At 42.0% G+C, this 25526-nt stretch overlaps 1 protein-coding gene across 2 annotated transcripts in view; it reads left to right on the top strand.

Annotated features, from left to right (window-relative positions):
* Positions 1-19204, top strand: part of MFN1 (mitofusin 1) — a 64498-nt gene extending 45294 nt beyond the window's left edge. For both annotated transcript variants that reach the window (XM_077487928.1, XM_077487929.1), the window contains exons 15-18: positions 1312-1464; positions 4291-4487; positions 9612-9746; positions 15183-19204. In XM_077487928.1, the coding sequence (XP_077344054.1) occupies positions 1312-1464; positions 4291-4487; positions 9612-9746; positions 15183-15252 (555 nt within the window). In that variant the 3' untranslated portion in view covers positions 15253-19204. The remainder of the gene's footprint in view (positions 1-1311; positions 1465-4290; positions 4488-9611; positions 9747-15182) is intronic.
* The last annotated feature ends 6322 nt before the right edge of the window (positions 19205-25526 follow it).

Here is a 25526-nt window from a genome sequence, read left to right as displayed (position 1 = left end):
AGATATGTATATAATATGTGTAATATATATATATATATATATATATATATATATATATATATATATATATATATATATATATATATATATATAATAAAATTTTACGTGAACCTCGCTTTACAACATTTATAATAAACATATAAACAGGGATTCTTGATTGGTATGTATTGCAGTACATTTTCACGCTGGCCAACTTCAAAATGATCCCCTCTTAAAGGTTAAGTTCACCTTTTGTAACATCTTACACCCATATTCCTGTTAAGAATGCAGCGCCCCCCCCCCTTCTTTGTTAATTGAAAACTACAAGGTCCAGCAGCCTTTGCATCTGGCGGCTTGTAGTTTTCAATAAACTACCACGTCGCTGTGAGCTCTCTGGTAGTTCGAGTCTTCCTGTCAGAATGTATTGGCTTCCTCGTACGAGGTATGTGCAAGTTGATACATTTGACAGATCTGCAGGAGACCTGCATGGCACCAGAAATCTACTGATCACTGGTGCAATGCTTTGCAGGATCCTGAAAATTTCCTTTTTATAAATGCACATTTTTTACCTGCAAAAAAAGTGCATTTATTATTATTATTTATTTTTATTTTTAAAGTGAACTTATCCTTTTAAGTGTTAACATTTTAAAGAGAATTTCCTGACTCACTTCTGCCTATAAACTTTCAGCACCTCTGCTAGTCATCCCCTTGCCAGATGTAGTGGTTAGTGGTAGTATGATGGGTAGTTTGATGCACTGGACAAAGTAGATATAGATGATCTTAAAGCATTTTGCGCTTTGCCCACCTCTTCTGAGCGGCTCATAACTTTCCATTGCTCCCATGCCACTTTCTTCAGTTGTGGGGAGTGTGCAAAATACTTTTCTTACCATGTGAGAGTGTTTTCAGATAGGAGCAAGAAGAAACTCCTGAAAACCTATGGTAAGCTCTTACAGGAGTGACTCTGAATGTACACAGCTCTTCACTTCCTCACTTCTGGCAGCTGGGCAGAATGGTGGGGAAATGAATGAAAAGTAAGTATGTGCTGTTATCAAGGGGGGTGTGGGCAAAGTACAAATTTTTGTTTAAGCTGAAAATGTATTTGGTTTGGACTCCCCAAATAAAGAAATAATCTTTTAGTGTATACAGCTGATGATCGGTCACAAAACCCAGACAGAATCTTTATTTCCTTTCGGAAATCCCAGAGTAGACCTGCCAATCATAGGCCTGCTTCACTTAGCAAGGTTTCTGACATTTTTATATCTGATGTGCACATTGCCTTTTTCTTAATTAATTGGTTTCAGGTTTGATACATCTCAACTCTGTTCTCTTAAGGTTCCCCGACCTGTGAGCACACCTACCACAAGTGCCAACCCAGGGCAGACTCCAGATTCCATGTCACAAGATGATATCATGGTTACAGTGATGTCTGGATTGGCATCCTTGACCTCAAGAGGGTCTATGGGAGTGATTATTGTAGGAGGAATGGTAAGATAATTTCTGTTGGTGAAGTTTACTAAAGGTTATTGTTTTAAAGGATTTCATACCATGTGGAAAACTTTCCAATCAAGTTTGTTTTTTTTTTTTAATTTTTTTTTTTTATTGTAAATATCCTACATATTATAACAAAAAAGATGTCAGGGAAAGTACTGTTAGTGTTTGGGGGCTGAACAGCCGTTACCCTAGATTCCAGCCCCCAAACACTAACCATACTTTCCCCTTTAAAATTTGCAAATGATAGGATGCATTAACAATGAGTATAGATGTTAGTTTACTACAGTGATTTGCTCCCTGGGCTACCTATATGATTGATGGATTCCAACTTTATATGTTATTGCAATATATAAATTGTAGAGTAATGTAGATTAGCCTTTTTCTTTTGTCTCTATGTCAATTTAAAGTCGTATACTTTTTTTCATCCATTGATGGGACACATATGCTGTCAGGTTTGGATTTGGATACTGGCAAAAATATATCTCCTATCCATTCCTGCTGCCTGCCTATAGGGCCTTTGATCACCTCCCAGCTATCTGACTCTCACTGGCTACCAGCTGTCTGAGTTTTATATGAGTACCTGAGACCTTATCTCATACCCTGAACTTAGTTGTTTCACTATCACATGGTCGCAACATGTCTATATCTAGACACAAAATGCAATTGGTGACCCCAGCTCACGCTCCCCTAATGGTTCTGGGAACACTTGCTGTATGCCTTCCAAAAGTATTTCAACGTTGGTGTACCGTTTGATAAGTTTCCTGTCTTATCATCCACGGTCTCTACTACAGTCGCACAATATTTTGTAGCCAAATTACCCATTTTTTCGCTGCCTGCAGAGGCTCCAAGCCTGCTCCTGTGCCTTCTGCAGAGTCGGTTTCTGATCTGCCCACAGCGTTAGAGTTAGGGCCACCAGTTGTTCTACTGTTTAACTTTGATAAGGGCTTCCCTCAATCTTTCCCTGCTTAGATTGTTTTTGAGGAATCGTAGTCTTCTCCTGTTATATAAGATTTTTTAGAGACAATTTTTGGTTCTTATTGATGCAGTCTGTACTTACTTGCATCTGGGGGATCAGCCTGCTGTCTCCACTCTTGGGTCTTTCAGAACTCCTACAGCTGCAAAGACTCTCCCATTACACTCATTTTTCCAGGTACTCCTCTATGGGGATTGGAAGCACCCCGATGGGTCCATTATATTCCCCAGATGCTTACTGGACCTGCTACTATTTGAAAAGGATTTTTTTAAATGGCATTTATTTACCCACTGTGGATCTGACAGCGACTCATCTTAACAGGAAAACCACTAGACCATTAAAGGGTATTCTCACATTCAAGGATTCTACTGACCAACATCTAGAATCCCTCTTTTTAAAATACATTTCATTTGTGGTCCTTGCCCTTTAACCGATTTTGGTTGTAAGCTCAATTTGCCAAGTTATGGCAGAATGGTTAAAATCTATCAGAAGATATCTCTCTACTGCAGCAGTCTATCCTTTTATAATAGAGCATGTGAAACAGGAGTCCTGTGCTTTAGCTGTGATGACTCCCGTGTACTTGTCTTTCTTGTCTTTCTTGTCTTCGTCTGATATCTATACAAATACACAGAACATTCAAGTTAAAGTGCTTGGCTGTGGACACTGCATCATGGGGGGGTCTCGCCCACTTTAGTCTTTTGAGGGATGATGTCTCTTAGGACCTACTCTTAACATTATCATCAAGGATACATCTTGAGGACAGAACATCCACTTGCGTCAACATAAATCTAATGAAAGATTGACTAAGTCTTCTCCCTCTCCTTCACCTACATTTTAAGTTGAAATGACTAGGCCCCCTAAACCTGGTTTCCCAGCCACCTGCAAGGTCTGGGGTAAGAAACCTGATAAAAGAAACCATTCTGAATGTGCGCCCCTACTTTTTCAAGTGTGGAGGTTTGTTAATCCTTGCAGGTTTTTGGGTAGTTGCCCTTTGGCCAAGCTGGTGCAAAAAGTGCCCTTTCAGGTTTTCCCTCACTTTCAACTCTCTTTAGCTTCTCTCCCTCCTACCTTCCTATGCCACCACACAGATTAACAGACCTACCTCTGTCCCATTGGGTTCTCCTGGATAAAAGGATTCTTGCTCTAGTTCCTTTTGCCAGTTTGGTCACAAGTACTGTATCCCAACCTGACCACTGCTTTCTTTCCCAGAGAGAGGGACTGGTAAGGTCATGGTAGCCATCAGATCCATCATAGCTGTCCCTCCCAAGAGGGACATTTGGACCTGCGTTGTTAGGAAGGACAAGTACTGGCTATTCAGAGCTCTACTAGGGCTCTGACTCCTCTTCAGTGGGTGAGTGTCAGTGTTTTCCCTCGAGCCTTCACATGGCATCTCCATTGTGGGACCCTCGGACAACCTGATTGCTTAAATGCCTCCATGATTCAACTGGGTTTTATTCCATCAGAAATTGGAGCTAGAATATTTTTTAGAATCTTATCTACCCTCTATCTCCTGCCTAATTCTCATATAGGAGGCTCCCGTGTATCTTACCATATTAGTCATGCAGATTCTGTAGGATCGAACCTTGAGTTCTGCAAGGGAGGTTGGAGTAATGCAAGAGTAACATTTTGGCATGTGAAAGAGAGGGGTGCAGAAGAGAAGTGATGCAGAGGTTTGATGCAGAGGTTTGATGCAGATGGTTCAAATTTCACTACATAAATTAAGCAGACCTCCTTTAGGTTGGTGCTATAATACTATAACAGGTTGAAATATAAGTTGACACCCTTCTTTATAAATGTTACAGCTGCACATTTGTTTTTAAGTGATAACCTTTTTTCGTTATGTGCAGATCTGGAGAACCGTGGGCTGGAAGCTTATTGGATGTTCTTTGTTGGCATATGGCAGTTTGTACATGTATGAGAGGCTAACGTGGACCACAAGAGCCAAGGAGAGGGCTTTCAAGAAACAGTTTGTAAACTATGCGACAGACAAATTGCAGATGATTGTTAGCATTACCAGTGCAAACTGCAGTCACCAAGTGCAAAAGTAAGGTCATCTACAAAGACGTTTACAGCCTATGCCCTCTAAAAATCACTTGTATAGCTAACAGATCTAAAGAATTGTAGTAAGCAATCATTTTTGGAGTAGAAGATACACCAGGGGTAGGCCATATTGGCACTGCAGCTGTTCTGAAACTACAAGTCCTGGGAGGCAATGTAAGGCATTAAAGCAACATGACTCCCAGAAGTAGAGGCATGCTGGGAATTGTAGTTTAACCACAGCTGGAGTGTCAAGGTTGCCTACTCTAAGAAACGCATTAGTTCCTCTCAGTCCTGTCTTCCTTTTTGATTCCCTTTTTACCTAACACTATCTTTTTTTTTTTTTTTTTTCTTCCGGGTTCTTTTATTGTATTTGTTTATTTTCACATTTGGTTTGAAACCTAGTTCTGTTCAAATTTCAGTAAAACTGCTTTACATTCTTGTTAGTCTGTTGGTGCCAAACTAAACTAGAGTCTTCTTGAAGTGTGTGTATGTGTATCTATCGCCAAAAGTGCTTTAAGCCCCATACACACTATCAGATTATCTGCTGAGTTTTTCCTTCAGATTTACCAAAACCATGTAGTAGAAGGGCCTGCCTGATTGCATACACATTGAAACTCCTAAGGTTTGTCCTCATATTATATGGTTTTGGTAAATCTGAAGGAAAAACTCAGCAGAAAATCTGATAGTGTGTATGGGGCTTAAGAGGCACTCACAGATCTTTGAGTGGAGGAAGATCAAAAACAGCAGTGTTTTTATTGTCAACATTTCCATGAAGCTCAGTCCATCTTTCTCAAGTCTTTGACAAAAAAACACAGCTTTTTTTGATCTTCCTCCTCTGCAAGATCTGCGAGTGCCTCTAAAGCAGATTTGGATTTATATAGATTTTTGTGAGTGAGCACCTGGAAATTTACTTCAAGCATAGAGTGACATGGCTACCCTTGAAAATTATATATGTATATGTGTGTGTATAGAGAGATAGATAGATATATACACACACGGAAAATAATTTGATCCCCTGCAGATTTAAGTTTACGATATAGTCAGAATATCAACCACAAATCCAGAAAAAGCCGCATAAGGCAAATGTTATAAATTAAGTTGCAGTTCAGTGAGTAAAATTAGTATTTAAACCCCCAACAATCATTCTGGCTCCCAAAGACCTGCTACAGTATATTCTGATATGGTACACAGATTAGTCCTGTCAATTTAAAGGGGTTGTAAAGGTACATTTTTTATTTTCTACATAGCTTCCTTTAAGCTAGTGCATTGTTGGTTCACTTATCTTTTCCTTCGATTACCCTTCTAAATGTTTTTTTTTCTTTGTTTTCTTTGTCTGAATTTCTCACTTCCTGTTCCTCCTCAGTAAGCTGTTCAGTAAGCTGTTCTGGCTGACTAACCACCAGCTCCAATGATGGTGAGAAGTTTACTGAGGAGAAACAGGAAGTGAGATATTCAGACAAAGCAAAAAAACATTTAGAAGGGAAATCAAAGGAAAAGGTAAGTGAACCAACAATGCACTAGCTCAAAGGAACCTATGTAGAAAATAAAAAAATTACCTTTACAACCCCTTTAATAAGGTTCCTCTAATGATAACTCATTATGTGCATAAAAGACACCTGTCCACAGAATCTTTCTTCCATTCAAACCTCACCATCATGGACAAGATCAAAGAGTTGTCAAAGGATGTCAGGGACACGGTTGTAGGCCTTGGCTGGAATGGGCTACAAGACCATGAGCAAGAAGCTTGGTGAGTAGTAGACAACTGTTGTAGCGATTGTTCGCAAATGAAAGAAATACAAAATAACCATCAATCGCCCTCAGTCTGGAGCTCCATGCAAGATTTTGCCTCATGGGGTAAGGATGATCATGAGAAAGTGAACAATCAGCTTAGAACTACACAGGAGGAGCTTGTGAATAATCTCAAGGCAGTTGGGACCACAGTCGCCAAACAAACCATTGGTAATACAATACGCTGTTAGGGATTGAAATACTGAAGCGCTTGCAAGGTCAAAGGTCCCCATTCTCAAGAAGGCACATGTACAGGCCCATCTGAAGTTTGCCAATTAACATCTAATTTATTCAGAGAAGGATTGTGAGAAAGTGCTGTGGTCAGATAATGCCAAAAAGGTAAATTTTGGTCTTAACTCGACTTGCCATGTTTGGAGGAAGAAAAATGCAGACTATGACCCCAAGAACATCATACCTACAGTCAAGCATGGAGGTGGAAGCATTATGCTTTGGGGCTGTTCCACTGCTAAAGGTACAGGATGACATTGCTGCATTGAGGTCTAATAGATGGGACCATGTATTGTAAAATCTTGGATGAGAACCGAACACTGAAGTTGGGTCATGGATGGGTTCTCCAGAATGACAATGACCCAAAACATAACACCAAGGCAACAAAGGAGAGGCTCAAGAAGAAGCACATTAAGAACATGGAGTTTCCTAGCCAGTCTCCAGACCTAATCCTATAGAAAATGTATGGAGGGAGCTGAAACGTTGAGTTGCCAAGCGATAGCCAAAAAACCTTTATGGGTTTGGAGAAGATCTGTAAAGAGTGGACCAAAATCCCTCCTCAGATGTGTGCAAACCTAGTCACCAACTACAAGAAATGTCTTCCCTCTGTGCTTGCCAACAAGGGTTTCTCCACCTACTAAGTACTAAATTATGTTTTACTTGGGGATCAAATACTTATTTTACTCACTGTACTGCGACTTAATTTATAGCATTTGTATCGTGTGTGCTTTCTGGATTTTTGGTTGATATTCTGTCTCAATTATTTTAAAATACACCTATTATAACAATTAGACCCCTTATTTCTTTGTAAATGGGCAAAATTACAAAGTCTGCATGTGATCAAATAATTTTCCCCACTGTGTGTGTGTGTTTATAATCTTAATGTGTTAGCTATTTGTGAACATATCGCATATAAACATTCTGAAAAGCTTAATCTATGCCAGAACATTTATAAGCAATATCGTATTAAAGCAGAACTCCTGGCAAAATGCAGTTTACTAAAATAAGGATCATCTTGTATTATACAACATATAACCGTTTATTACTCCAATCATTCCCAACTATTTACCTGTTGATCCTCCATCCTTATGGTTAGCCCCCTATGTCTGGTTGAGAGCCGACCACGCTACAGTGCCTTGCGAAAGTATTCGGCCCCCTTGAACTTTTCAACCTTTTGCCACTTTTCAGGCTTCAAACATAAAGATATAAAATTTTAATTTTTTGTGAAGAATCACCAACAAGTGGGACACAATTGTGAAGTGGAACAAAATCTATTGGCTAATTTAAACTTTTTTAGCAAATAAAAAACTAAAAAGTGGTGCGTGCAAAATTATTCGGCCCCTTTACTTTCAGTGCAGCAAACTCACTCCAGAAGTTCAGCGAGGATCACTGAATGATCCAATGTTGTCCTAAATGACTGATGGTGATAAATAGAATCCACCTGTGTGTAATCAAGTCTCTGTATAAATGCCCCTGCTCTGTGATAGTCTCAGGGTTCTGTTGAAAGTATCATGAAGACCAAGGAACACACCAGGCAGGTCCGTAATACTGTTGTGGAGAAGTTTAAAGCCGGATTTGGATACAAAAAGATTTCCCAAGCTTTAAACATCCCAAGGAGCACTGTGCAAGCGATCATTTTGAAATGGAAACTGGGATTTATCTTCCAACAAGACAATGCTCCCAAACATACAGCAAAATCTACAAAGGAATGGTTCACAAATAAACGTATCCAGGTGTTAGAATGGCCAAGTCAAAGTCCAGACCTGAATCCAATCGAGAATCTGTAGAAAGAGCTGAAAACTGCTGTTCACAAACGCTCTCCATCCAACCTCACTGAGCTCGAGCTGTTTTGCAAGGAAGAATGGGCAAGAATTTCAGTCTCTCGATGTGCAAAACTGATAGAGACATACCCCAAGCGACTTGCAGTTGTAATCGCAGCAAAAGGTGGCTCTACAAAGTATTAACGCAAGGGGGCCGAATAATTTTGCACGCCCCACTTTTCATTTTTTTATTAGTTAAAAAAGTTTCAAAAATCCAATAGATTTCGTTCCACTTCACAATTGTGTCCCACTTGTTGGTGATTCTTCACAAAAAATTAAAATGTTATATCTTTATGTTTGAAGCCTGAAATGTGGCAAAAGGTTGAAAAGTTCAAGGGGGCCGAATACTTTCGCAAGGCACTGTATGTTACTTTAGCTGAATTTGCAGCATGGTCAGCCCTCTGACCTGTGTCTCCCCATTCATCTTTTGCAGTGACATCATGTCGCTGTGTCCACACTGGCACTAGAGGTGTTCTGAGGGAAAGCACTAGGCCAGTAAGAGTCTATTCATCTTTTGTGGTAATGCATCATGTTGCAGCACTCTCCCAGAGGTGTAGGAACAGTATTCAGTTAGTGACACCCATTCATCCTCACATTACTGTATCCACTCTAAAGGCCTTTGCAGGATTAAATGGTAGTCAGAAGGGTGGTAAGGTAGGAGTAGGAACCGTCCACCTCCCTTAAAAGCAGGAGCCTTTGCAATGTAGCAGCAGTCAAAAATAAAACATCTTTAAGTAGAGCTTATCATTCAAACCTGCTTAAGATTTGTGTCAGTGTAGGCTTGCCTTATACTTTAAGTGAACCTCCACTAACATCCTATTGATAGGTGATGTATTGATCTGTAACTATCAGCCAATCAGAATAGCTCCTGCTTATGAGATCATTACAGTAGCAAATTGCAATGATCATTTATTATAGCTTTGTAAAATGTTACATGGTTACACTCCTGCGGCCATTATACAGATTACAAGCTCATTGTTGTCCTAACCTGTGGTTGCAGCAAACCTGGATAGTGACGTGCGGCAATTTATTTGTTCTTTATGAAAGAACAGTCTCTTCTTTCTGTTTTGTCCTGCTCAATGCTTGTGTATCTGCACTGCTGTCTCTCTCTGTGTAGGTTTGTTCAATCAAATCTTAACTGAAAAAAAAAAAACTTTACATTTCCCAGCTATGAATTGTTCACTTATCGTTTTCTAATTCACCCACATTCTTCACATAATCACTAATGGAAAGCATGTTAATGTTTGACTTTTGATTAATGTCAATTTATATCACATTTATACCTTCTTCAGGGAGCTGGACAACGTATTTACCCGACTTTGCCAGCAGGTTGATATGACTCAAAGAGACCTAATGGAATCCATCAACAGTCGGTCAGAAGAAATAAAACAGCTTGAGAAAGTTCAAAACCAAGCCAAACTTTCCAGGTAATCATTAAGTGGATTTTTGTGAAGCCATGAATGTCTAAGAATGGGGCAATTAATGGGTGGGAGGGTGTTTCAGTTCATCTCAGTTCATAAAAAGTCCCTCTTCCATCTCTGTGTTGGCAAATCTACTACAGCTGTGCTCTCTATTTGGAAGAGAACATTAAATGAATAGCTTTGCCTGGTGAATTTTCATATACAGCAAATGTCACAAGCCTGTCTTGAACTTGTCAGTGCATAAATGGTCTTGCATATCAGTTCCCTCCATAGACTTTTTTTTTTTTTTGTTCTGCAGTACTCCATCTCCAGCCGCTTTCATTGCAGATCGAGCAGTCTCTACCTCCTCTCTTGCAGGCCCTAAGCAGTGTCCATGTACACCCCCCATGATCACTGAAATCTATGGCGGCAGAGCTTCAACAGTCCTGCCCCAACAACACTTTCTCTCTGCAGAAGAAACATGCATAAGGAACTGCAGTGCAGGGAAAATTCCCATTGCTTTAGTGTAGTAGAAAATGAGCATGTGCGTGCTCAAGTATGTATATAGTAAAGGCCTGGTTCACACCTATGCATTTTTTAGCACAAGGCGATGTTACGCACATGTATTTTCCAAGCTGTGTGAAGTTGGCACCCCATGTTTGTAAAACCTGAATAAAAATATACCATTCGTTTGTGCCGCAAAAATGAGCGTTTGTGCCAGTTCGGTTTATGATATATTAAACATTCAATTTAACGCAAGCCCCGCCCACTTTGCACCCAGTGTTGTTGAATTTTAAAGACAAACACGTCATTCGCTTCTGCTGCAAAAATGTTTGTGCCGCTTTGGTTTCGGAGATATTGTGCATTGATATCTTGCCAAACCACACTGACTTTACACCTCATTATTAAATCTTACAGAAACGATTCTCAGCTTGGCTTTCCTTAATGTAATGCTCCTCCCACTGTCCTGGGCACTGCACTTCATAATGTACCCTGGAAAAGGCAGTATTAGAGCTTGAACAACTTTTTGCTTGATAGTTTCACTGCTAGCTCTGGGAATCCAGGGCAAATAAATTTTTACCCTCTTTATTTTACTTATAATTATTAATTATGCAATGTATGCTATTGCAATGAAAACAATACATTTGGAATAGGTGATTGTGTGTTTGCGGTTTGTGTCAGTGTGTATGAAAACTATTTTTTTGCAATACTAGCACTAGCAAGACAACCTAATATATTGGGGAGGTGGCAACCCTAGTTGTGTTAACAACTGATGTCCCCATGTACTGTATACATCCTGTGTTCAGGGTTAGCCAGAATGTAAAATCATTGTAGTAACATACAGAAATGCTTTACACCTTTCCTGTCTACACACAGGGTAATAAAGGGAATTGGAGTACATTAAACACCTTTGCAAAATGTGGTTAGAAAATAAAACTTGGGTTGCAGTATGGTGATCTCCAATGTTCTGGGGAAGAGTCTTTTCAGACTGTCACACATGGCTCTGAAAATTTCTGCCTTCACACACCTATGTGCTGAAGTGACTAGTCACCAGTTTTTTTATTTTTTTTTTTACTTGCAATGCACCAACAGCATGAGGCCTAAATTCTACACACAATGCATGAGCAGAGTTTGCGAAATACGAGTTTGCAAAGGTGCACAAAATATGCATCTTTGTAAATGTGTATATGCACTTACTGTCTATTCGTACAGAATAATTCTAGCACTATGCAGGCCCAGACTGTATAGGAAACGTTAAACCAATATGTGTGTAAAAAACACATGATTTGCAGACCCAGATGCACTTTGTTCCTTTATTCCTCAACGGAGGAGCAAACCTTTGTCTAAAAGTGTTTCAGGTTACTTTACGTGGACCACACAGGGCCAGTTTTGGCAAGTCCCAGTGCTGTAGACAATAGTTGGCATTCATCATCCAAAACATCCATACCCACCCATTCATACTTGCCCGCCGGAAGTTCGGCAGAGTGACACTCCACCTTCGCCCCCTCCACTGATCCCTAACCAAAAAATAGGATTATTGTATTCAACTTTAGGGTAGTTATTTATCATAGGCTCTCTATGCCCCTAATAGGGGGGTGAAACCTCCTATTGTTGGGAAAGCGGGGTGTCTTTCCAAAAGGAGTCTTCAATATCAAGCCAAGGCTGTCAGATCTTGGTAAAGTTTTTGGGGCAGGCCCTGCCCTTGTAAATGAGTCTAAAGATTGGTATAACCTTATTAAAGAGGAAGTAAACCCTGATGGGTTTACTTCCTCTTTGATTCCCTGCAAAGGTAAAGCATAATGGACTACTATGCATCGCATAGTAGTCCATTATGTGTCACTTACCTGACACAGCCAGCAAAGTCACCGCTGTCCCCTGTAGTCTGGAGCATCCATCTTCTCAGTGGGTCTCGCTGCTCCGCCTCTGTCATTCGATGAAGCCACGATGACGTCACTCCCGCGCATGTGCACGGGAGCCGCCATTCGCGGCATATCACTGTTGACAGTGGCGCTCTCAGTGCGCCTGCGTGCTGCTGTCTAAGGCACATGCGCCGTAGACAGCGGTGCCTGTCTTTTGGCAAATCTCTCCTAAACCATGTAGGTTTAGGAGATATTTCTTGGACCTACAGGTAAGCCTTAATCTAGGCTTACTTGTAGGTCAAAGTGGTTTGTAATGGTCATACGGAACAACATTTGAACACTTGGAGTGGATACAGTCTTCGATTGCAACAGTATTAATTTTCTGGCATAAAACAGTATTATTCGAACCAGGATTCATTTGCGGGTCCTGTGTAGGAAGTAATTAAGGACACCCAAAAGCCCAACATCTGGAGTGCAAGGGACTGATAGATGTAAGGTAGATAACGTATTGCCTTCAACTTTCCATCAATTTTGACCAAATTTCCTATGCCTTTGTAGCTCACACATCACCAAAAAATGAAACTGACAGGGGTTATAACCATCCCATACTCTAGCAAAAATGAAAACGTAAAAAGTTTGGGCTTTAGTTCTATTTTAACTTGTGGGTTATACTGCCATCTACAGAAGCATTGGACTTTGGCAAACAAACTGTAGATCAGCCCAGGAAAACCCCTCCTACTACCAGCATGACTAGTGTCCTAAGTGAATTGAGGTCTTTTCAGCTGCTGTAGAAACCATTTCCTGATCTCACAGGGACACAAGATTTCTTAATCACAGAACACGGGGTTTCTTCATATTCATGCCTGCATGGGTTATGGTGCCACCTACAGGTTACTAGACATAAAGGCAGGCTTTCTCACACTGGCCTAAGCTTTCTGTTAGTGTTCTTAGATGATGGATGTACCTGTGAAGTCTCTCTGAAGATTTTTGTATGGGTGTTTGCTTGTAAATTTTCTGCCTATTTCTGTAAGCCCCTGATGCGAAAAAAGGAAAGGGCTTGGATCAGTCTCCTACAGCCCTGGGGCCAAAAGAGAGATTTCTCAGACTCCTCTGCAAAGAATATAAGGCATGGCTTGTCATGTTGCCAGTCAACATGGTACCTGACATCCTGCAATGTCCTTGGCAGGGTGCGCTACATATTCAGGGTGGTGATCACCTGTGAGAATGTCATGCCCCATGCCACTTGAGTTATTGAGTGCCTACTTGCTGGAAGCCACAGTTGTTGTGGCTGTACTGCTGCTCAGCTGCTGGTGGAGGGCTGGCTGTGTCTGAGCAACCTGTGTGGAGAGAGGTACTGTGTATGCAGGCTGTGCCCAGAAGGAATAAAGGGATGCGCTCCCAAATTAATTTCTTAGGTGAAGAGGGCACCCAGCATAGCTTCCTCTGTAATGGTTCACCTAAGGGCCAGATCAGTTCTGAATCCCTGCCCTCATCTGGTCTTTCCACCGTTTCCGTGGCATATTCCTCTGATCCAGGGAGAAGTTTATAGCAGCCGTTCTCGCCTGTGCTACCAGCTCTAGGGGATTCTCACTGGGTTGGAACACCTGGGTCACAAATTTGGGCACTCTCCCTCCCTTCCTTTCATGTTGTGAGAAGATGAGGTGTCAGAGGATCATCCTTTAGGTAAGGATGTAGGAAAGGATTAAGCTAATAAGGATCAGGAGTCCTCACGGGAGAAGGCTCAGGTCCTTTTGCCGCAGGCAAAGCAAAGAACCACAGTTGTTTGGCAGATTTGGGGCAGAACAAATATTAACCTGCCACCTCTTGAATCTACTTCTCCAAAAGTCATGTAGTTTTAGGTCCTGGTGGTCTTGTGATGCAGCTCTACAGTCCAATTATATAGTTCCTTAAATCTACTGTCTCGCAGTGTAATCTCGGTGTGAAATTCCTCAAATGAGTAAGCACCTGCACCAACAGGGTGCCCAGGACTGCTCCCAAGCCCAACAGACTTGTGTCCATCATGAGAATCTTCCCAAAGATGGGAAGAAAAAAACATTCAACTCATGAGCTAAATTCCAGAGTCACCAAGGCAAGGAGCATTTGGCATCAACTAAACTGGCCTCTCCAGAGACCATTGCTCAATGATGACAGAATATTGCATTGCAGATGTTTGGAGTGAGATTCGATTAAAGTGGTTGTAAACCCAAGGGACAAAAAAAAAAAACCTGTAAGACAAAGGCATAATGAGCTAGTATGCATATCATACTGGCTCATTATGATATACTTACCTTACATTGAAGCCCCTGCAGCGATCTCTGCACACCGCTTTGGCCAGCAACATGTCTCCCGGAGTTACTTACAGGTATCGTGGGGTCCGGTGCTGTGATTGGCCGGAGCTGCGATGACGTTACTGCCGCACATGCACGTGGGAGCTGCCAGTAGCGGCACATTAGCTGAAGAAACTGCGCATATGAGCTGCCTTTTCATTACGCATGTGCCGATGACGTCGGCACATGCGTATACAGTGAATATTTCCTAAACTATACAAGTTTAGGAGAAATTTGCGGTAGCTACGGGTAAGCCTTATAGGCTTACCTGTAGGCAAAAGTGGTTGTAAAGGGTTTACAACCACTTTAAGGGGACTTTCTCGACTACTATCAACCCTAATACTCTCATGCGAAAGCAAATGGCACAGTGGAGGACAATGCTAGATGTAATATCTTCCTTATAACAGCTATCCTTTAGGGATATTGCAGTCTGAACTCCTATAGTGGAATAATATTGACTATTGTAGTCCTCCAGCACCGTGATCCTAATAGAATTGGTCTGTCTTGAAGCAACAGGAGTACAGTTGACAAATTTTATTATGTACCATCCCCATGTTATTTTAAGAACATTTAGTTGATCTGGTTGATTGATGTGTGATCATTTTTGGATACTACTTATATGCAGATATATTTCACAACTGGAGTGATTTACTTCTATTTGTTATATTTGAATAGGTCACTACAATTTTTGCCTAAATAATTTGCTATACTTAGAATTTAGTTTTTCACCTTTTGAAGCTGCTATTTTATTTTTTATCCTTTTTTTTTCTTTCTAGAAACAAAGCGGTCCATCTTGAAAATGAGCTGGATCATTTTACAAAGATGTTTCTTAACCAGGACAAGTAAAAATGTGAAAAGGATAAAGTTTCTGAACTCTGTAGAGATGAGTAATCTCAAGCTTTTCAATGGGTTCCACCTAACTAATGGTTATATCGCTTACCAGCTGGACCTGGAAAACCATGTGGCACTTGCTGTTCAGTGTTAAGGCTGCTCGCGGGATACTGTACTATGCTTTCAGGACTACAAAAGTTGGTATTACACAGTTATAGGTCAGCTAGCTGGCAGACAGGTTACAAATTTATCTTTGCTACCTGAATCCTTATTTCACCCATCTTCACTTTTTTCTAAAGACAATTTTGGAAGTTCCTCTAAATTTAAAGTTTGATTTAAGAGCATTTGAACGTAAAACACATATATATTTATTTTAATATATATTAAATATGTACACACTGATGAATGCAAAATGTAATATTTTATTAAAACGTTTGTAACAAATGTTTGAAAATGGCAGATAAGTCCACACTGCATTTCTGCTTCACTACACCCCACCTTGTGCCTACTTGGGTGAATATCATTTGGGATTTATAAATGTACGAGCAGCTAGTTTCTATTTAGACATTTAAATATCAGAGGTCTTTGACATGTAGTTGTCAAGAACATTGCTAAACTTTCTGCATATGTTGGGTTCTTGGCTGTTCTGACCTCCCAACCTAAATGCAAAACTTTTTTTTGTTTTACAGTGAAGATGGATTAGAACACCTGTCAGTTTTTTATTTTTATTTTTTTTGCTGTCGTCCCCATTGGGGAGATTCATCCTCTCTATTTGTCATGTTTACTGTTGCCATCGAAAGGTAAAGTAAAAATCCCTCGATTTGGGTTGTCCCCAGAACAGTAAAAGGGGGAAAATCTTACAATGGGACACTAATTCTGGTGACAACCAGGGATTCCCTCACTTTGGCTATTGCTGTGGAACAGACGAAGAAGGGAAATCTCCCCAAACACAGATGGCAACAATAAAGGGTTTATAATTCCCCCTTACACTATCCAATGTGAAAAAAAGAGGTTTTAGCTATAGTTCTACTTTAAATACTTTGAGTCAGTAATCCAAGTCATGTATGCATATCAGAAAAGTAAAGTCAGGTCTACATTTGCATTCCTGTTTTGGGACAGGAAACGGGCCCATTCACATTTGTGTATGTTGATGTACGTTTTTGCCATGACTTCTTGTGTTAGGCATCCATTTTTAAGGGTCCTCTGAGTGTTCAAGGCCCGAAAAACATACCTGCATAATTATCCAGTGCACTGCAAGGCAATGCACATGATACTTATTGCATGCATTGCAAATTGCTGAGAACTAGGTATGTGCATTTGTTTGGTGTAAGCACATTGCATTGCAATTAAAAATGAACGGCAATACACAAAGCAAGATACAGTAGCAGACAGAATCTGGAGCAGCTGTAAATGGCAACCAATCCGCTTTCATTTTCAAAGTTTAACTGCACAAACCGAAGTTGGAACTGATTGGTTACTATGTACAGTGTCTGTAGATTATGTGTGCTCCAGTTGTGAAATTCCTCCCCCCAATGTGTGAATACGCTCTTATAGTAATTAAGCAAGAGAGTCTGCATGACCGGTAGGTCTTCAGATGTACAGTCAACAATGACGGCTCTCTAACATCTCATGACAGTTTTCTTTGAAAGTGTGATGAAACGTTCAAACACATGGGATAGATTCTTCCAGAAGTTTGTGGACTGTTTTTCAAGTGATTACACACATTCAGTGCGACATAGTTTCTAGGTCCTGGCACCAAAAGCTGCCTCACACAAGAATGTGGACTTGGATGCCTTCATTTTTCTCTGGCCTGCTATGTAGCTACAGTGCAGACAGGCAAAATGTAAACCGAGCAATGGGTATGTGATGGCAGTCCTCAAAGCAGAGGTAACGGATTACATCTTCAATGATCTGTTGTATACAGTGGGGAAAATAAATTATTTGATTCCCTGCAAATTTTGTACATCTGCCCATTTATAAAGAAATGAAGGGTCTATAATTATCATAGGTGTGTTTCAAATGATAGAGACAAAATATCAACAAAAAAAATCCAGAAAAAGACATATAAAACAAATGAAGTTCCAGTTCAGTGAGTAAAATAGGTATTTGATCACCAAGCAAAACATGACTTTGTACTTGTTGGAGAAACCTTTGTTGGCAAGTACAGAGGTAAGACGTTTCTTGTAGTTGGTGACAAGATTTGCACACCTCTCAGGAGGGATTTTGGTCCACTATGCTTTACAGATCTTCTCTAAATCCTTAAGGTTTTTTGTCTTTTGCATGGCAACTCGAAGTTTCAGCTCCCTCCATAAATTTTCCATATGACTAAGGTCAGGAGACTGGCTAGGCCACTCCATGACTTTAAACGTGCTACTTCTTGAGCCACTCCTTTGTTGCTTTGGCCGTATGTTTTGGGTCATTGTCATGCTGAAAGAGCCATCCATGACTTATCTTCAGTGTTCTGGCTGAGGGAAGAAGATTCACATGCAAGTCATACTTTGCTTTGGGTTCAAATTTTCTTATTTTACTCACCGAACTGCAACTTAATTTATAACATTTGTACCATGTGTTTTTTATGGATTTTTGGTTGATATTCTGCCTCTATCATTTAAAATACAGCTATGATAAAAAAAAATGATAGCCCCTTCATTTCTTTGTAAGTGGGCAAACTTACAAAATCTGCAGGGGATCAAATAATTTTCCCCACTGTACATGGATTATGTACAGGTATCCATAAGTGTGATTTTGTAAGCCGATAGATGACACTGATATGATGCTTTATGACGTAACAAGTGGATTCTGGCCATGATTGAACATTATTGTGGCAAAACTAATAGGGTTTGTTGACACAAGCTTGTACCTCTAAAGAGTGATCCACAGAGGAGTGCTTGAAAGGTTGAGACGCAGTTCCGTTCAGAACACAATGGGATAGTTTTTGCTGTGCCATGTGTACATCCCTGTCCACTGCCTTAATGGCTTAAGGGGAGTAGTTGGAGAGTGGTAAAAATGCATCTCAGCTGTGTGTTTGTTTTTTTTGTTTTTTGTGGTCTTTTACCCACCCCCAACTGCAAGTATAAACATAGCCTTATAATTTAGATAGACTGCAACTAAGAAACAAGTATGTTGGCTATTTCTCCAGCTGGAGCACTCTTGTAGGGCTCATTTAAATGTGGTTTTGTGCCTGAACTGATTTTTGCCCCATATATTAAGACAACGCCGAAGCACGTAAAAGCATTTTACATGCTTCAGTAGCTTGTCACTGTCCTGAAACAAGTATGTAGATTAGCACGCCTAGCTTTCTGTGACTTTACTCATCTTCATCAGTCACTTGAAAGCTTTAAACTAAGAGTGTCAGCCAGCCTGTCAACTAGAATTTTCTGAAGGAAGGCCGCAATACCAGCCTCTGTGCCAGCTTTTATTAGGAGTCTTAGATCTTGGCCTACAATTCCCAAATATTGTCGGTTTTATGATCATTCCCCTTTAGGCAAGGCAGCTAATGTGCTGCGACTCTTCATTATGAGGGTTATATACTGTTTTTTTTTCCCCCTGATAATTGCTGCAGAAATGATTGGATTTTTGAGATACAAAAACTGTCTAGATGGAAAATCGAGACAGCGCATGATTTAATAATGCAGAATATACTTCATTAGACACTCTCTAGTCTGTTCACTTCTTGTACCTGGATCAATATAAATGATGGCTAGTGTGGGCAGCCAAAAAGGCCCATAGGTATATTGAAAACATGCATCCCTTCCCATCAAAAAGACTAAGTTAAACTGAGATGAGCAGAAGGGCTACAATGAGTTATTCAGGTTTGATACATGTTTACAATTTCCTTTCCGTTCCTGATGCTATGGTATATTTAAGATGCAGGTGTCATTTTTCTATTCAATTTACATATATATATATATGTATATAAATCTGTTTGTGAGACAAAACAATAAAGTGAGCATATGGATTTCCCACAGTTGCTTCTGTGTTTTTACGTAGACATGTTCAGATTACAGGGATTTCAGTGAACTGACTTTCCCTTGTTTTTTGAGTGGTCACCAGAATCTCTAACTCTAACTTCAGCGGGGTTGTCCCCAAGCCTGGAAATACAGATGTAAACTTGAACACATGACGCTTAAAATTGACTTGGTGTGTTCATTCTCATCATCTTAATTGCCCTTTCTCATCATCTTAATTGGCCTTTCTCAACCTTTTTATGCCTTGGGAACCCCTGAATCAATTTTCTGATCTACAGTTAATAGGGCATTAGCGTGATTAGTTAGATGTAAGTCTAATAATAAAAACATATAAAAAATGTAAATGAACACCAAATGTGCATTAAGGCTCAGCCGAAACACTATGGATACTAGTGGAAAATACATTCCTTTGAACAACTGTGTTGCAGAACCCTGGTTTAATCAGTTTCTGCCAGAGGTACGCATATATGCGGCCTCTTGGTGGGTGGGCTTTAGTGCCGTGAGGACTCATATATGCGTCTCCTATGTAAAGGGATTTCTGTGCTGAGTGCACTCCCTCCACAGTTACAGCGGGTACCAGCAAACTCCTGGTGCATACTTGCGATCGGGAGCTTTCTGATCATGTGACCACTCTGACTGCTAATAACAGTGGTCAGATGATTGGAATGCACACCTCCACCTCCCAGCATTTAGAACCTACTTAAAGGGCTGGGAGTCGGCTGTAGAAAGGTGTTTAAATATCCTGCACTACCGTCTGCACATACATGTTATGGCTTGTTTACAAAGCAATCTCTGCATTTATTGTGTGTGTGTCTTGCATGCATTTGCAGTGTGTGTGTGTTTTTTTTTTTTTTTCCCCTTTATCGTATATCACAGGACACAGAGCAGCCATAATAACTAACTGGGTTATATGCCACCTATAGGTGAATGGACACTGGCAAACCAAAAAGACAGGAAGTCCTCCCTTATGTAATTTCCTTCCTACACAGGAAGTAACTCAGTTTTTTTCGCCAGTCTCTTGTAAGGTGATGGTAATGATTGGAAAAGCTCTCCATGATCTAGCTAACAGAATGGTCCTGGAAACAGATGCTAAAAGATTTAAGGAACTATATAATTGGATCCATCCGGATGGTGATGCACTAAAATGGTACTCAAACCTCGATTAAGAAGACTGAGGTGTTGGCTGTAATGTGACCCTTTGAGCACTGGACCCTGGGTAAGAAAAATACTCCAAGGGAAATCCGGCAAGGTACTTTACAGGTCCAAGGGAGTGGACCCAAATTCAAGGGGGACCTGGTCCTTGAAGGTCCAAGAGACAGAAACCCTCCATGATGGGGGAAGATTCCTTTCTCTTTTTTTTTTTTTTTTTTTAAGCTTTTCTCTTTTTGCACAAACAGAAAAAAAAACACAGCATCTTAATTTGAGTGGGACCAGGTGCTATGTTTTTTTTATATCCACTTGGGGCAGTGACGGCCAGCGGGGGCTCTCTCATGGAAAAGCCCCAGCCTGGTTAAACCCAGCAGCAGGCAGCTCGTGGTTCCCTCCGTCTGCACACCTAGTCTGTGGCAGCGCCTGCTGTTCATGTGGCTATGGTAGACACATGCGTGGGAACAGCGCGGAGATCATGCAAGTGAGAGGTTTGCGGTATGCTACGAGCCTGCATGTGATAAAAGCATGCATGCCGGACATGCACAATAGGGGCGAAAGTGGCATATTTAGGAAGTGTTCCTGGTTTGGTGTCTGTAAGCAGGCCAGAAGGGACACAGCGGCATTAGCTGGGCACATGAGTCACTCTGGGTGGATGGACTAGGGCACTGCAGGTCCTGTAAGAGCTGTGTACTGCAAAGACTGGGTGCAGTCTTTTGCAGGACGGTTGAGTGCATAAGGTGGCGCTTGTGTTACCTGAAGTTTTTTTTATCTCGGGCATATCTTCCCAGAAGAGGAGTGTGGGAAGTACAGCGGGAAGGGGCGCACGTGCACCACCATCAGTATTGGAGGATGGTAGCCTTACATCTGCTGTGTTTAACTCTCCTGAAAGACCTGAGGCAACTGGCCAGTCTGAGGCATTAAAGTTGTCAGGCATTGTAGCAACAGCTAATGCTTCTGCCTCAACCTACGTCTCGAAGGACGACTTGGCATCAGCTCTAGCTGGGCTGGAGTGAAAGATAGCAGGTACGATTGCTTCAGTTTCCCAAGGTGGAAGGATAAGGGATAGAGCCATTTCACCTGAGCCCCCACCTGCATTGGAACAGGATTGGGCAGATGATGTGGAAGAAGTGGCAGTACATGACGGGGAGGGAGGTCAGGCCACAGACTCCACTTCTGAGTGTTCTGAATTAACATTTTCAGCCTCTCAATCTCAGAGACAGTTAATCCACTCCCTCACAGAGATGGTCCAATCAGGATTTAAATTTCCGCCTGTAGAGGCCCCTGAGATTGCCTTTTCATCTCTAGGCTATCTTCGGGCTCCACAGAGTTCGCAAACTTTTCCTTTGCATCCGTTGCTAGAGCAAATTGTGTATGCTGACTGGGATCACCCTGATAAGCTTTTTATTCCTCCTAAAAGGTTTGCACTTTTGTATCCTATGTAGGAAAAGTTTATAAAGAAATGGGGCATGCCTTCGGTGGATGCTGCTATTTCTTCTGTGAATAAGAGTCTTACCTGTCCTGCAGATAAGAAATTGGAGTCTTTATTAAAAGCTTAATTTGCTTTTGCTGGGTCTGCTGCACAACCGGCTATGGCAGCTATAGGTATCTGTCGGTCTTTAAACGATCAAGTGAAGCAGGTATCTAAGAGTGTCCCCGATCAGGGGGTATCTGCTTAGGACTTGGCAGAGTTACCTCCTGCCTTATGTTTGCCAGTAGATGCTTTTAAGGATTCCATACAACAGGTGTTTTCCGGTTGGCCCTGCTATCAGTACATATGTGCAGGATTCTTTGGTTAAAAAAACGTATCTGCAGAATTACCTTGCAAAAGATTATTAGCTGGTTTCACCTTTCATGGGGAGTGGCTGTTTGGAAAAGATCTGGATAAATATATCCAGAAGATTTCAAGGGGGAAAAGTACACTTCTACCAGTTAAGAGGAGGAGCAAATGACCTTCCTTTTAAGGTGTCTAGTGCTGCAGTATCCAGCACTTCCAATTTCATGCAGTTTGAACAGCCTCAGCCATCCGGGTCTGGATGAAAGCCTTAAGGCCAAGGGCAGAAAAAGCCCTGGGCTCAGAGACTCCCTAAATCCAGTCCCAAGTCCTCCTTATAAAGGTGTGCCCCCACTTGCAGGAGGGAGAGGGGCTATTAGAGTTCTCAGATTTCTGGGAGGAAGTGATCCGAGACAAGTGGTTTATTTCTACGCTGTCTCAGGGGTACAAAATAGTATTCCGGGGGCTTCCCCCCTCCCATGGTTCTTGAGGTCCAACGTCCCCATAGATTCGGTAAAGAAAGACTTTTCTTCAGGCAATAGGTTATCTAAGGTCACAAGGAGTGATTTCAGAGGTTCCAACCAAGGAGAGGTTCGAGGGCTTTTACTCAAATCTTTTCATAGTCCCAAAGCTGAACGGAGATGTAAGGCCTATTCAGGATCTCAAGGCTCTGAATCGGTTTCTAGACATTCGCTTTTCCCGGATGGATCAGTTCGCTCAGTCGTAGCCTCCTTTCACGGAAAGGAATTTTTGGCATCCATAGACATTAAGGACATGTATCTACATGTGCCAATCTGCAGGTCCCATCAAAGGTTTCTGCGATTCGCAGTAGGCAACCAACATTTTCAGTTTGTGGCGCTGCCCTTCGGGTTAGCCACGGCACCTCCTTTATTCACAAAGGTGCTGGCTCCGGTATTGGCAGTTCTAAGATCTCAGGGAATATCGGTTGCAGGATACCTGGATGTTCTATTATATTGACAGATCAAGGGGTTCCAGACCTGAGGCAGAATGTAACCCGTTCAATTCTTAGATCGTCTGGGTTGGGTTCTGAACTGGTCAAAATTGGCCCTGCAGCCGGTTCAACACCTAGAGTATCTGGGGCTAATATTAGACACGGTAAAGGCAAAGGCATTTTTTATCAACTTGGACAGTCAGAGCCATTAAAAACCTATTCTAAGTCATGGAAGGGAAAAGAGATGTCTCCATTCGTCTGTGTATGAGGCTGCTGGGGAAACTGGTGTCTTCATTCAAAGCAGTCCCTTATGCACAATTCCACTCCAGACCACTAAAAGACTGTCCAGGCTCTGGAATGGAGCATGTCACTTCGGCTGAAAGTGCGTTAGAGTCTCAGTTGGGGGATAATAACCAAGAATCTGGAAAAAGGAAAGTCCCTGGAGGGTGGTAACGGCAGACGCCAGTCTCTCTGGATGGGGGGGGGGGGGGCAGTCCTAGAAGAGCTCACCGCCAAGGGAGGGTGATCCTGGAGGGAGAGGAGCTTGCCCATCAATATTTTGGAGATTCAGGCAGCTTGGCCCTAAGCTTCTGGGCTTCCAGATTATAGGGCTGTCCTGTGATGGTCCAGTCTGACAGTGCCACAGCTGCGGCATATATCCCTCACCAGGAAGCCACCAGTAGTCAGACAGCCCAGAAGGAGGTGGATCGCATGCTGACCTGGGCAGAAAGATTTGTTCCGTTCCTATCAGCCGTGTTTATTACAGAAGTGGAGAATTGGCAGGCAGACTTCTAAGTTGCCAGCAAATGTTTCCAGGGGAGTGGTTCCTAAATCCAGAGGTCTTTGCACCGATCTGCCGCTGATGGGAGGGGGGAGTTCCAGATACATACCTGCTGGCATCCAGGTTCAACAGGAAAGTAGACCGTTTTGTGTCCAGAACCAGGGACCCATTTGCATTAGGGGCAGATGCCTTCATAATTCCGTGGGATCAGTTTTCCCTGATATATGCCTTCTGTCCAAACTGGCTGTTGCCAAGGCTACTGGGCAGGATCTGGGAAGAGAGAAAGCCGGTGATTCTAGTAGCTCCAGCCTGGCCCAGAAGCACTTGGTATGTACAGTTTGTAAGATTGGCAGTGGGAAACCCATGGGTTCTTCCACTCCATCTGGATCTGCTCTTGCAGGGTCCAATATTCCATCCTGCTTTACAGTCTCTAAATTTAATGGTTTGGCTGTTGAAACTAGGATTTTAAAACACCGGGAATTTCTGGGCCAGTATTGTCCACCATGTTGAATGCCAGAAAGCCAGAACCAGAGTTTTTGTCTAGGGTAGTGTCCAGTTTTCATCTGAATCAGGATATCGTGCTGCCTTCCTTTTTTCCAAATCCACAGTCTACAGAGGAGAAATTATTTCATTCTCTTGATGTAGTATGAGCTATCTTAGAATGTTGGCTCAGATGTGGAAGACTGATGTTATGTTTATATTGCCAGAAGGTCCCAAGATTGGACAGGCAGCATCTAAGTTGACTATTTCCCAATGGCTCGGCCAAGTGATTGTTCAGGCGTATGGATTAAGATGTAAGGTCCCACCGTTTTCCTATTAAGGGCACACTCTACCAGGAGAGTAAGTGCTTCATGGGCAGTTTATCATCAAGCATCGATGGCTCAGATTTGCAAGGCTGCTACCTGGTCTTCGGTGTATACATCCACTACTTGTGTATACTTGTGTATTGTGATTGCACGTAGGTCTGCGGGTGCACATAGGTCTGCGGGTGCACGTAGGCCTGTGAGTACCTGTATATTGTCTTGTTAAGTATTAGTGTCAGGAAGATAGTTGTTAGGTAATTTGGACAAGGTACATTTCCCAATCCTCATCAAATAGGTATGGTGCCAGGTGGGTGTGGAGAGGCGACTCGTACATCTTGCGGCATGTATGCTTTCCTTGATCATCCGATCAAGGGTGAATACTGCTGTGCAAAATGTAAGCACATTGTTTCCCTGGTAGCCCAGGTTCTGAATCTGGGGAAGCAACGGTCAGCACTGAGAAGTCCTTCCATACTAAAGGAGAGCCAGGAACTGACAGGACAGGTTCTAGCAGGGGCCAGCACAGAGGCAGGTGAAGACAGAGGTGCAGGCACTAGGAAAGAGTAGATGGATGACAGGTTAAATTGCCAGGGAGGCCAATCCTGGGCTGGAGCATCCCAATAAGAACACTCCATTGAGTGACATTGGTGAAACCAGTCAGGGACCAGCACTGCTGGAGCTGAGGGACTCTCCTAGCTGCCTGGGGAAGAACTCCTCCAGTGAGAGTGGGGGGGACGCGAAGGGAAAGGAAAGACAGATTCTGGTGATGGGGGACTCAATTCTTAGGACAGAGAGGGCAATCTGTAACAAAGACCTGAAGCGCCATACTGTATGATGTCTACCGGGTTGCTCGGGTTCAGCACATCAT

This window comes from Lithobates pipiens, unplaced genomic scaffold, assembly GCF_037356315.1.
Source record: "Lithobates pipiens isolate NorthernLeopardFrog02 unplaced genomic scaffold, aLitPip1_a1.2 Scaffold_18, whole genome shotgun sequence".
NCBI classification, from domain to species: Eukaryota; Metazoa; Chordata; class Amphibia; order Anura; family Ranidae; genus Lithobates; species Lithobates pipiens.
Note: the sequence above shows the minus strand (reverse complement) of the source record. Positions and strands in the feature narration are given on the sequence as shown.